The 14178-nt window shown below is 41.7% G+C and overlaps 1 protein-coding gene across 1 annotated transcript in view; it reads left to right on the top strand.

Annotated features, from left to right (window-relative positions):
* Nucleotides 1-5753: 5753 nt before the first annotated feature.
* Nucleotides 5754-14178, top strand: part of nhsl1a (NHS-like 1a) — a 50119-nt gene continuing 41694 nt past the window's right edge. The window contains exon 1 of the mRNA XM_066674108.1: nucleotides 5754-5872. Coding sequence (XP_066530205.1) covers nucleotides 5857-5872 — 16 coding nt within the window. The 5' untranslated portion in view covers nucleotides 5754-5856. The remainder of the gene's footprint in view (nucleotides 5873-14178) is intronic.

The following is a 14178-nucleotide window of genomic DNA, read 5'->3' as shown; positions in this document are numbered from 1 at the left end:
CACACACACACACACACACACAGACTGATCAGGGTCATCTTTTCACAGCATTTTAAATGAATCACAGTCAGGTGAGTTTAGGTATTTAGGTAATATGAAAAGAAAATAATATCCCTTGTTCAGTGCATGTGCACATTTTATCTGGAGTCCACCAAACCACACACTGAAACAAGACCTTGCAGTGATTTTTTTTTCAAATGCAGAGACTTTAGAATTGCCCCGCCCCCTCGTCTGAGTCTGTCCAATCATAGCCATGGACCTGCGTTTTTGATAGAGAGAGAGAGAGAGAGAGATCGGGGTGAACAGTGAGCCTGATCATTTAAAGGAACAGGGGCTGAAACCGGTCGTTTAGACTGGGGGAGAATGCCGCTGTGGGGTTTGATCCTTTCGGTATTTTGACCAAAGCAAGTCACAGACATTTTATTAGGACCCTGAATTTTGTGGAGAATGTGTGCCCTTTAAGTCCATATTTCTGCCAGTAATGAAACAATACTTTGAGAATTGTTTTTGAAATACAACATGTAAAGACACCTGTGTGTTATGAGCCAATATTCACAACGTACACTATGTATTATTAGGGAGTAGCCTACACTATCGACTGTGGTATTGAGGAGTGAGGACAAGTGAATGTTCATGGTTGTGTCATTGATTTTAGTCCAATGTTTGACTTAATCAGAGCTTAGAAACCAACCTTTGCACTTTGTGGTGTTTTTTAATTAGTCAAATATTAGGAGTTTAATAGGGGAACATTCATTCATTCATTATCTGTAACTGCTTAATAGGAGAAGAAGTGAGCCTAATTGATTGTGACAAAGTGCTACAGTCTCAGCGAAAGCTTGTGAGCCTCATTCCCAGTCATCTTTAATTCACGCTAAAGAGCTTAGTCTATTTATAGGGTGTGTACATAGGCCTTGGAGAAATGTAACCCTTTGAAGATTAGAGAGAGAGAGTGAGAGAGAGAGAGAGAGAGCACTACAGTAAAGTTGTGTGTAAAGGGTGTCCCACTAAAAGATGTAGATGGTCATTGTTTTGCTCCAACTTCTTCCCCCATTTGTTGTCTTGCTTTGAATTTGCGCTTCCTGTTTGAACGAGGCTTTGTGATCAGAGGTGAGAGCTGATTGGCTGGCGATTTGTCAGGGAGGGACTTTTGCGCATTAAGGTTTTGGTGTGTCCATTATCAGATGGACACATACTTGGACGCAAGAAATGTCAGAGACATCTGAAGACCAGATTGCATCTCTTTGTGGGATTCATATTTACGTGGTCTAAGCCACATCCTCCAGCAAGATGAACACATATCAGCTGAGGGAGAGATGGAGAACTTGTCTTCAACCAAGAACATGAAGACCAAGGTTGGAACTAGCTTGTTATCATTACAGATAATGGCTGACGTTTCACTGAGAAGTGAGGTACCATTGACCGAAGAAGCACACAATGACAATGGACTACAACTGATGTCATCAGCCTGAAGTTTTGAGTGCTGACTAATTATGGACATGTCTAATGTCCAGCATCTTCTCTTTCTCTGGTTCTTCTCAACTTTGCGTTTGTGAATACACTCTCAATTCAAAGCAGATGTTTTAAAATCAACACATTTGGCCTGAATTTGGCTTGTGTTACGTCTTTTCAAAGCCTTAGACATTAAGTTGTCTTTTCCCTGTTTTTAAAGTCGTAACAGCTTTGTTTAAATTATGTAAAAGTACTGAAAAACTTTTACGACGTCATTTTTGAGTACGTATCAAAATGACAGGATTATGGACTGAAAGTTGAGCTCTTTGAAGAAACCCAGAGGTACTGGCTCAGTTGGTGTCCATTTTGAGTGTTTATTGACTCTGGAAGAGATGATGAGAAGAAAGTGGAGTTCTCTGAGGTTCCGTGGCCCAAAAGCAAAGCTTCCACCTTTACCACAATCTTTGGGTTTCATGAGCGTGTCTTCACTGTCCAGGAGACACTCCACCAGTTACAAACAACAGCTGGATCCCGTGGAGGACTTTGATGAGTGGGTTTATGCTCCCTTTCAGCAAAGAGGTGAGCTGAATGTAATGAGCATTATGGGGAAAATATAACAACAATATATGTTTCATATATTTTCTATAATAAGTGCCCAAATGTGTAAGGTTTCTGAGTGATGTCAGAGAGTTAAGATAATATTGTATTTGGCCAAAAACATAAATATAATACATCTCCAAAATCTATATAAAGGTATAAATATCAAAATAATAAAAATCAAATAGTACATTAGCATTTTTGAGATACATGTTAGCTACTCATTCTTATATTTAAAGATGTTCACAGTTGTAATCAAAAAACATTTTTAATAACATTTTTAGAATGGTTCCTGACCATTTTTTTTGCTCTACAGTACAGCCCCACTGTCTGTAAATGGGTAAAATAACAAATGGATCTCAGCCCGGTATGCGAGGATTTCTGTCTGTCTGCTTAAGCCAAAGATATGGCACCTGGAGCTTTTTAGACAAGACGGAGAGCACTAAATGCTGAAAAGCATGAAAAGAAAGGAGGACATTGCTCTATTCCTGCTTCATATGTGTGTAAAATTGTCTTATATTTGCTGTTACAGTTACATTACTTAAGATGGAACTGACTCTAAATTCAGGAGATGGCTAACTGCACGAAAGTAAACACAGACGAAAAATGCTAAAACTAAACAACTCAAGTTACAAGTGAGTTTCTGTGGTAATACAAACAGTGAATAAAAACGTATAGACAAGTTATACTTCAGCCACGTACACACAGTCATTGTCTTCCTCAAACATACCGTTCCACCTTAAAAGATGCAGAGCTTCTAAACTTAAACAAACCAGAGGGAGCAGCAGTTCCCCACAATCGTCAATAACCATAACACACCAGATCTCTATTCTCCACTAGGGGGCAGTGAAAGTTTTAAGTTTGCCTCCTACTTTAGTTGTAAAACGAGACCCTTTATCCAACTGAATTTGGATTTAAAAGTATGATTAAATAGACCTCTACCCAAATTTGTGCAATTCATTGAAGGAATCATAGAAAGTCCACTGCAACTGGCTAAAGTTTACCACACCCTGACTGAGAAGTTTGCGCCACCAGAGGGTCTTTGCTTAGTGCCCTATTATGCTTAGTGAAATTATGAAAATACCTGTGATACACTCAGGAACATTTTTATGATAGCATTAACATATTGTTACACTGTCCACTCCTAGGCCATTAGCAGTACAGTAGCTTTTGGACCTTTGTTAATTTTTACTTATTACTTTTATAAGACTGACAGTAAAGAGCAAGAGCTCTAAATCATAAAGAAAATCTACTTCTCAGAAAAAAGAAGCACTGAGCTGCAGATGTTAGTGTACATAGTGTAGCAGGACATGTGACTGTTCCCTCAGTAGTAGCTTGCTTGGGTCAAGTTCCTGGGATGGGCTCAGAACACCTCCTACTGTCCTTGGACAATACACAATGGCTTGATATAAACACACACACACACACACACACACAATAAAAACAGAAAAAACTGAACATAGAAAAAGAGTAATAGAGGAAAGAGTATGCTAACGCTACATAGTGTACTCAGGTTTACAGTCCCAAAAGACTGTATAAGGTCAACATCATGGCTTCTGAATAGGATACTGTCTATTGGGACTTTTTTAACACCTACAATGTCAGGAAAAATGGTACAAACAAAGGTACAACAGTAGGTTTAAAGTAAATTTGTGTGCCCTAAAGGTAACTATGAATAAATCAGAGTGTTTATCTTGATTTTAAGAGCACATATCCACACTGTAAGTTGACTGAAGTGGCCCAGTCTGATATGTGTGGTCAGGCTGTAGTCTCATATGCTCATGGACCGAGAAACAGAACGGCAGAAAAATGTTGAGAACCACAAACTGAGCCGAAACCAGCGAAAAATGCGGCTGCCATTCTGCCGTATCTGACCTGAGCAGAACATGTTCTCTGCGGCCATCAATTGGACTTTTCCTGGTGGACTGGCCAAGGCCTATGACACAGTGAAAAGGTGCGCACCTGATGGAGCGTGTGTTTCAGTCATAGGACTAAGCCGTGGAGGCTGGTGGCAGCTCAGGACAATGGCCTGAGGGTGAGCTCTTGTTGTGATAACAAACCATTGAGTGTCAGGGATCTGGCTATTTACGTCGTTTTTTTGTGTGTGTCCAAAGCCTGCGAATGCTGACAGCCAAGCAGAGAACAATCGGCCGAGCTGCAGCTGGGGTTTGAGGCAGGGACAGAGAGAACTGGGGCCACATTTGTGTCTATTCTTGTCCCTTTTTTTGCTCTCTTTCTCTATAGTGTCAGGCAAAACTCAAAAGAACTCCCCTCATTTGTTTTATCTCTGGCCAAAACAACCATTAAGTACAAGTTATTCATATTTTAGGAGATATTCCTGAGAATGGATATAAATCAGTCCACTTGCTAAAACCCTAGAAAGCTTGGGACACACTAAAAAATGTAGTAAAAGTTGAAATCTATATGGTTAAAGTTCTTAAACGTCAAATCACTAACATACATTCTTTAGGTTAAATATAACTGATGCCTGCAGCACACTTAAAAAAGCTGGAACAGAGACAGGTTTACCACTGGGTCACATCACTTTTCCTTTTAATTGTACTTAATAATCATTTGGGAACTGAGGATACTAATTGTTGAGTTTTGCTACTGGAATTCTTGCTCACTCTCACTGTACACAAGACTTGAGCCTCTCCAAAGTCTGAAGTTGTCGTTGTGTGATTATTTGGTAGCAGTCTGGACTGACGGTTGTTTTCATCTTTAGCACATAGCATACAACGTCTGTTTTTTTTTTTCCCCAGCATCAAGCTGAAAGTTGGACTCCTCTGTTCACAGAACATGTTTCCAATGTCTTTTGGACCATCTCAAATGATTTTGGGCCCATTTCTGAAGATGTTATTTGTACTTTTGTCATTTAAATAAGTGTCCAAGCTATTTAACAAATGAATGTGTCCCAGATTTCTGGAAATGGAGTTTGTGTTTATGTTCCTGCTCCCATCATGACACTTTGGGTTTAGCCCTCAACACTGTGGGTCTGAAATGACGTGTGGCTTAAAACTGTTCCAAGACAAGGAAATGGACAAAGAGACGAAAATCTGCAAATAAAACCAAGACAGGGCTGTTGTTCTCAGAATAGTGGACTGACCACCCCAAGCCCAAACTCAGCATCACTGCCTGTGTTTAAGATTACTTCCAGCACATGCTGTAGTACTAAACATTATACAGCTTCAGTAGTAAGTATGTGAGTATTAAATAGCACTTAACCATAGCACATGAGCTGGCAACCTGCCACTTTGAGAGTGAGCAACAGTGTGTGTGTGTGAGAGAGAGAGAGAGAGAGAGAGAGAAATAGTGGGGACTTACCGGCCTTGCAGGGACCTTAAGTTGGTCCCAGCAACACAGATTTTTACATTTAAGGTGACAACATGGTTTAAGTTTAGGGTAAAGTTGAGATTAAGTGTTAGGTTAGAATTAGGGTTAAGGGTTAGGGTTAAGGGAGATTTAGGGTAAGGTCAGGCACTAAATACTTATGGATAAGAGTAAGTCTCCACAATATTAATAGAAGTCAAAGTAATGGCCCTACAATTCATGAAAACAAGCTTATCTATGTGTGTGTGTGTGTGTGTGTGTGTGAGACAGAGAGAGAGAGAGAAAGAGAGACGGAGGGAGGGAGGGCGTGAGGGGGTTAGAGACCGTATCTATGAACCTGTGTGAGTGCACAGAGGGATGGGAGGGGAGTCGCTTCAATTAGGGCAGCAGGCTGCTTGAGGACAACGCTGTCTCTCCCCTAAAAAAAACTCGGCCACACTTTAAAACACACACAGCTGCTGTCCTGTGAGAGAGGAGAACATGTTCTGTCTGAGAGGTAAGAGTCGGATTCATTCTTTCGGAAGGAGCGATAGCCAGATGTAGACAGAGGCACTTACTGCCGTAGTCTCGAGGGTAAAGAGGGTGAAGAAGGGAAGGGGGGGGGGTGACTTTGCGAGGACAAAAGGGAGCAGAGAGGATCTGGAGTTATAGCTGTAGCCGGTCAGACGTGGTCAGTTTCAAAGTGCTCCACTCTCCTATGCTTCCTTTGTTTGCCTACGAGGAAGTAGAGCTAAAGGGGGGGATCTGTCAGACCACCGTGCCAAAGTTTTTCGCCGGGACGACTGGAGGCTCCAGCTGTTTAAAGGGGAATTTGATGGCTCTCCTTTGTGTACGCTCTACTGAGCTTTCTCTGCTGTATTCAAAGTTGCTAGCACTTGTTTGCTGCAAGTTTAAATCTGAAGTGCTTCAGCCAAGGAATGCCACAGTCCAGTACAGTGTTTAGAGCAATGTGCTTCATAACAATATTGATTTTACTGATTTGTATTTGTTGATTATACTTTATTTTGGCCACATATCGATGTTTACATCCACAAACTTATGAGTTACCAACAGCTAATTGATAATACTCCATCTTACATTATGATAAAAGTTAGATGTAGGAGTAGATTAGTGTCTGGCCGGGGAGACACCGGGATCAAGATAGTTGGGTTACCCAGGGTGAGGCTCAGCCATGGCACTTCGGTTGTGCTGACCCACAATTTTTTTCAACCGGAAGGTTGCTGGTTCGATCCCCAGAGCCGGCAGGTCATGACTGAAGTGCCCTTGAGCAAGGCACCTAACCCCCAACTGCTTCCCAGGTGCCGTGGCTAGGGCTGCCCACCGCTCCGGGCATGGGTGCTCATTGATCCCCAGTGTTCAGTAGTGTGTTTCACTGCACGGATTGGGTTAAATGCAGAGAACACATTCTTCTGTGTGCAAGCACAGTGGGCAGTAAAGTGATTCTAATTCGAAAATTCTTAATTCTGGAATGAATGTAAGGTTTAGGGTTAGACTTAATCCAGTCTTTCACACGCAACTTTAAGTTTTATTGCATTTAATAGATATTTAGCGTTTTTTTACCTTTAAGTGCTTACCTTTAAGTGCAGTGCATCATTGGCTCAATAGAAAGTACAAAATACCTAAATCATAAGGGTCATGTACATAAACCTGAACACATATCACTGTAGATGCAGATCAAAACTAATCCTATTTGTACAGAATTAAATGTCCATAGGGTTTCTCTGTGATTTCATTTCTGTCTGGACTGTATTTCCAGCCATGTTTTTGATTTTCTCCCTCCTCACCTGAGAACATCCCAGACCTAATGACTGGCCCAAACTACAGGACAGTTGTGCCTATTTTGGCAATGTCTCCTGATTTCAGTTTCTGATTTTAAATGATGATCTTACGAGATTAACCTGTAGTGTGGGGAGTCCATAATCCAATCTGTACTCCTCCAGTCTTCTCCCAGTGCAGTCAGGCTGCTCCGATTGTGAATCACATATACACAAAGCTTTCAATATTTACAACTAAGTATCCTTTAGTGTGGGTTGGCTGCAGATTCTCTGGTGTTAAACTCGACATGGACTGTGATAACTAACAACAATTGTAGCCTGGGGTTCAATGCCCCAAAAGTGGACGAGATCTGAGAGATGGCTGGAGTTGAAATAGTAGTCTATACCCTGGAGACACTGGACATGGACCTGCTATGCCAAACACTCAGCAGAAAGAAGTGTCATTGCTGTCTGAAAGAACACTTTAACGTGGGCAGATTTAATGCAAATTTAAATTTCCGTAGTTGTAAAACATTATGATATTTGGCATGTGTCTTTCCCTTGTATTCCTTTGTTAGGTAGCAGTAATGTCCTCAGCCTTCTGACCTGAATTTTTGGAGCTCAGTCACCTCTTTCATTGTCTACTGACCTGAAAGTCATGTGTGTGTGTGTGTCTCTGCTGGTGTCAGCTCTCAAGCCACTCACGCTGATAGCACCACTGAGTTTCCAAACCAGGCGAAGCTCCAGCTGCTGAAAATATTTGGCTCTAGGGAAGCTAATTACATTGTGTGTTCATTGTTTAATTGTGCGATTTTGTACAATAACTAAAAGCATTTGTCTTCCAACATTGTCAGCTATTGTCAGGTGCTATTTTGTGGTGTGTTAGTGTTTGCTGCACTGCTATTAGTGGATCAGACACAGCAGTACTGTTGGAATTTTAAGCCCTAACTGTCTGACTGCTGGACAGAGAATAGTCCACCGACCAAAAACATCCAGCCGACAGTGTCCTGTGTCCACTGATGAAGGACTAGAGGATGACCAACACAAACCATACAGTGACAGATGAGCTACTGTCTTTACATACTGACTTCACATCTAGAAGGTGGACCAACAAATAGGAGTGTCTGATAGACTGGACCGTGGGGACCGTTTAAAAACTCCAACAACACTGCGGTGTCTGATCCACTCGTACCAGCAAGACACATGCTGCAGGGCTGAGTGCGATCCACCACCCAAATAATAGTCTAAATGCCCTGTGGTGGTTCTATGGGGGACCTGATCTTTGAAGAACAGGGTGAAAAGGAGGTGACAAAGTATGCAAAGCTATTGATAGACTACACAGCCTTGATGGTGTAGCCTCATCATGCAAAATGCCTTACAAGTAAAGCCAGAACACACTCGCCGTAGGGTAAATGGCTATAATATGTTTGAAAGCAGATTTGCAATAAAAGGCCTCAGCCAATAGGGTGGGCCATAGTTAAGGCCTAAATCTGGACATAACCCAGGTCAGCAACTGCACTGGAACAACGTAGGTCATTTTTAATGTGATTTTTCTCTATGATGTTAAGTTCTGAAGCTGGTTTAGCTCTGGGTTCCCTGAGCGTTAAAGACAAGTTGTATTAAATCCGACCAATCAGTTGATTTCATTAATAAAAACTTATGCAGAAGTGCAGGTATTGCATTATGAATGATACGAGCCAGTGGTTGAGCGTGCCATACAGGTTCAGACAGGCTTTAAAGAGAAACTCCAAAACAAGGCGATCATATGTGCACACACACACACACACCCCCTCCCTAACACCTCCACCTCACTGGAAAAAAAAAAAACCAAAAAAAAGCTAGCTCTGAGATAGCTTTGCTCAGACGTGCAAAGAGACAAAAGAAAACAGTGAGAGATATAGTTCAGCGCAGATTTCCATAATCTTTTGCGTTGAGGGTGGGCTCAGTTGTCAGAGGGGCAGCCTCCTGCTGCAAACGTGTGGTGACCCACTGACCCTACCTGAATTTGAGTGGCACCTCTGGAAGTACCTGGTGAAGTGGGGGCTGGTTAATGTTGAGCCAGTCTTTAAAGGGCCCTTTAAAAAGACCCTCAACCTTAACCTCAACAAAAACCTTAAGGTAATAGTCTGTTTTGTTCTTCAATTAAATGTATTGATCCATCATTTCCACATTTTACTGCAGTCACAGCTTCTACACTTCTGGGAATACCTCAGACTAGATGCTGGAATATTGTTTGAGTACTGTGTGTTGGATAGTGCTCCAGTGAATGCAGCTCTACACGGCTGGAGGCCTAAATACCCCTCTAGCTGATGCTTGTCAAGCTGCCTGACAGCATCCCATTTAATGTCCTGTTTTTCTATGGAGACTATACCAGCAATACCACACATCATCAGAGAAGACAAAGGAAATGCCAGAAAATGTAGCATATTGGCCCTTTAATGAGCAGAAAGCATCCTTGGCTCTATGTTGAATCACTGTTTGAAGCTGCTCTTTAAAGCCACTCTCCACTTTCTACACTTGTCTTCTGATCATTTGATCTCTCTGTGGTAAATTGGCTCTGAAGTGGCACAAAGACAAGGATGCAGGCTTTTGCCTTGTGAGACATTTCTTAAATGAGGTCGTATACAAAAAGTGTCCTCTGTACAGTATTACAGATGTATAATGTGTGTGTAATCTCAGCTCTCGTCAGCTGCAGGGGGCGTCCAAATCCTGTTTTTCACAGAGGGTTTTGCTAGTATTAATGCTCCACTACTCAACATTAGGTTTTTCAGCGGAGGCAAGATAAAGGTATTTTTCATAGCATTTGCATAACTGCATAATAAATATTCACTATAATACGTGTACATATACATTCTGTGGCATATGAGTAAACCTGTAAAACACTGTGAGCTGTGTGTGGCTCACTATCATTTAAAGGAACAGGCGCTGAAACTGGTCATTCTGAAAAGCTGTGGTGTTTGATCCTTGTGGTGTTTTGACACATTACAGACATTTTCATTAAGATCCTAGGGCTCTGTTCCCTTGTGGAAAAGTGAGAGAGTATGCATCCTTCAAGATGAACATACATACGTTTTCTTAATACTGAAAATCCGGTGGACTTAGCAGGAGTGGAGACTGCACTCGTGGGAGGCAGCAGCAGGAATTCAGTTTGTTGTAATTCACTTTAAAAGCCTGAAAGCTGTTCTCTGTGTTTAAGTCTTCTTAATAAATGAAGCTTCCATGACCTAGAAAAGCCAACCCACACCCACCCAGTGGACTTGGGAAAGTCTAGTTGTTGTCTTGCTGGTATTATGACCACCCAGTGCCCCCCTACCATTTCAAAAAGACAAGTCCTTTAACATGCTATTGTTTTGATTCACAGGGATTATGCATACTTTGGGTCTGAGGTTGCAGTGGATGGGGTTAGCATGGCTCTTGCTGAATACTGTGGTATGCTGTGGAGCAATCATTTCGCAAGTTACTCTTCGTTATTGACGCGACATCTGTAATCCATTCTCCTGCACTCTTAAGGGTCCGTCATGTTACTTTCCATTACCAGGAGCTCTTTGGAAATACACTGCATGGCCAAAAGTTTTTAGACACCTACTTCTCCAGCAGATGCAGACAGGCTGATGGTTCTTCTGAAATCAAGAGTATTATTAGGTAGGCTGTTCCTCTCGGCTGCAGAAACTCTCTGTACTCTTTATGATGATGCAGGGCTGGAACATTGCTGTAAGGATTAGTTTACATTCTGCAACACTGAGGTAAGGTACGAATGATAGGTGATTAGCTCTGGAAATCTGGATGGTGCTCCCTCTCTCTGGAGAACACATTTATCTGCCCTACTGCCCAAGTCTTCAGGGTTTTATACTTCTCTTTGCCCATATCAAGTTCAATCCTCGCCTCACTGTATGTGAGAAATATAGGGTGTTCTTCCTGTAACCGCGTGGGTTTCCTCTGGGTGCTCGGGTTTCCTCCGACAAAAACATGACGGTAGGCGGATTGTGAAACTGTCCATATATGTGTCCAGAATTTGTTCAGAGATATGAATGAGTGACAGGGTGAGTGTGTGAAATTGTCCACAGATGTGTAACTGGATGAGTGTATGAAACTGTTCACAGGTGTGAATGGCTTGGTGAAAGTGTGTGTGTGTGTGTCTGTGGTGTGTGTGTCTGTGTTGTGTGTGTGTGTGTCTGTGTATGAAACAGTCCACATAAGTGAGTGTGTGATATTGTCCACAGGTTAGAGTGTGAGTGAATGGGTGAGTGTGTTGTGCCCTGCAATGGACTGGTGCAGTTGGTGACTAACTGTAATGAATTATTATTTTGTAATAAATGTATTAAAACTCTACAGTCAATAGAAAAGTCCTATAAACTCTTATTTATTGGTAGTGGGGAACGCTGGGTCCTGAAGGGTAACTTGCTCAAACACATCCGCTTCTCTCATCGGCTAATTACCAGGTGTAGTTTGTGTGTTTGAGCACGGAAACCATTTCTGAGGAAATACAGCCCTCAGTTCTCCACCCCTTGTCTATGTACCTGAAAGAAACTTTCTTCACTATGTGAAGTGAACTCATGTGACTCCATCTCAAACTGTGCTGGGCTGGAAAAATAATAAAAACATGACCCAAAATGTTAGCCCTCAATGTTTTAGATGTGAAGTACCTAACTCATTCACTCACTCACTCACTCACTCACTCACCCATTCACTCACATTTAACAAAATGCTCCACAAGGGGTGCTATACATTTTTTCACATCAATAACATGGTGTGTCCTTTTTATCTCATATTAATGAGTGTGAGGGACTGGGTGAGTGTGTGACGTTATCCACAGGTGTTTTCATGCCTTGCGCCCCATGATTCAGTGTGGGCTCAAGACCTCACCACAATCCTGATCAGGAAGTAGCACTTAAGAATGAATTAAAAGATGACAGTCAGTGGTGCTGAAATACTGACTGTGATATTCACAAGAAAAAGCTTAACTTTGGAGACATTTGAAGAGGCCAGCAGCAGTTACAGTACTGTATAACCTAGTGCTCTGTGATACGAGTGGGAATCAATATCACGTTTAATTGTACGTCTTACCACGATTACGATTTATGAACGATCATTTTGTTTTTGTGTTTTTGACGCTCATAGTTCAGTGACTAGGTGTGTACTGTAAATATGCTCCAGTATTAAAGCTGGGATATTTTTCTAATGTTCCTGGGATGTTTTCTCAGCGTTTAACTTGTTCAGTGTCATCTTATTTATAGCCAAAACACAGCAATGACTCAAGCTACTTGAATCGCTCTGTCAGCCTCAGCGTTTAGGTTGCTTCCATGTGGCAGATAGCTGGAGAATCACATGACTACTGCTTGGTAGCGTGGTTTTAAAGGGACAGTACATGAACACACAGTGGGAACAGTAATAACAGAATGAAAATAATTGATTAATCGATATAGACAATATTATGTCGATTAGACATAATTATTATTACAGAATGACTTCAGTTCCCTGTTGTGAAAACTCTTTTGGCAGATCTCACCAGGTTTATTCCCTTAAAGGGAGCGTCTACAATCGTGTTGAAATGCAGTTCTATGTTTTTTAAGGTGGAACGGTGTGTCTAAGGGCAGAAACCGAATTTCTGTAAGTTTTTATTCAGTGTTTGAATTACCACAGAATCTCATTTGTAACTTGAGTTGTGTAGCACTTTCGGTGACGCAGTTAGCCGTGTCCAGAGTTTGGAGGGAATTCCACCTTACGCATTCCGAAACAGCAAAAATAAGTCAGTATTACCCACCTATGAAGCAGCAATAGACCAATATCCTCATCTCAGCTCGTGCTTTTCAAAGTTTGGAGTCCTCTCTGTTGTCTAAATATACTCCAGATGCCTCTGCCATGAGCAGAGGGAGAGAGAGAGAAAGCCTAGCATACTGGGCCGAGCCAGTTTTTTATTTTTTTTATTTTTTTATTTTTTTACACATTTACAGACACTAGGGCTTCAAAAACACATCAGACCGTTTTCGGGCATGCAGACAGACTGGAGAACAAGCAAATGGTGAGGAAACAACCTCAGAATTTAATTGTTTTCTGACTAAAATATTAAATGTCACGTTTAACTGACGAACGAACCAGCCGACCGTTTAGAAGTATATTTAGAGGAACCCTAACTTTAATCTTGGACATCTGCCCAGCCGGGACTGAGCCTGAGGGACGCAGAGCATTGTCCCTGTCTAGACTTATTTCACACTACCCTGAAAATTAATTCAATTGTACGCTGGGTCAGCGAGAGTCAGTTCTTCATTCGACTACATGACCGCACACATACACATGTGCCTCAGCTGCCAGGCGTGTGCTGACCCTCCCTTGCATTACTGGAATTCTGACCATGGTTCAGCTGGTCATTCCTAGGTCAAGGCACCGTGCTTGATTTTCAGTCCTCAGAGTTTAGTCGGAAAACAAGAGAAGCGTGTATTCTTCTTTAAAACAATGTACAAAGGACACACAGTTCTAGGATGGAAACCTACGGGGGTGATCAAGTTGAGCTTATTGTATCAAGGACTTGTGTCCATAGATTCAAGGAGAGACTGTCCAGAGCTTCGCTGGAGGCTGATTTGGAAATCATTTGTAGCAAAGTACATTTCTTCAAAAATGCTGTTCTTAGCATCTGACCGCATTCGCCATTGTGTTAGAGAATGTTACTAACTTAGCATTGATGTTTTTATTATTCTGATTGCAACATTCAAAGCTGGAGGTCATGATTTGGTCAGCAGAACTATTTCTACTCCCCTCTCCAACACTTCAACAAATACCACAGCTTTATTTTTAACCTTGCACACCAAGGCTCTCAGTGGCCCTTATTCAATCAATGTCATGTAAAAACGAATGCGCTGAAAGACGAACAGACTATTCTTCATCTGAATAATTTAACTTCTGTATGACTTTGACACAAGCGGAGATCGCAGTACATTTGAGACAAGCATCAACTCAACACAGGCAGGATGTGATCCATATTTTACATTTACATTTATGGCATTTCAGCAGACGCTATCATTACCTCATCTGTTGAGTGGCTTCTTCTGTAGCT

This window comes from Hoplias malabaricus, chromosome 1 (genome assembly GCF_029633855.1).
Source record: "Hoplias malabaricus isolate fHopMal1 chromosome 1, fHopMal1.hap1, whole genome shotgun sequence".
Taxonomy (NCBI): Eukaryota; Metazoa; Chordata; class Actinopteri; order Characiformes; family Erythrinidae; genus Hoplias; species Hoplias malabaricus.
The sequence above is the reverse complement of the archived record's forward strand: the minus strand, read 5'-3'. Positions and strand labels throughout refer to the sequence as shown.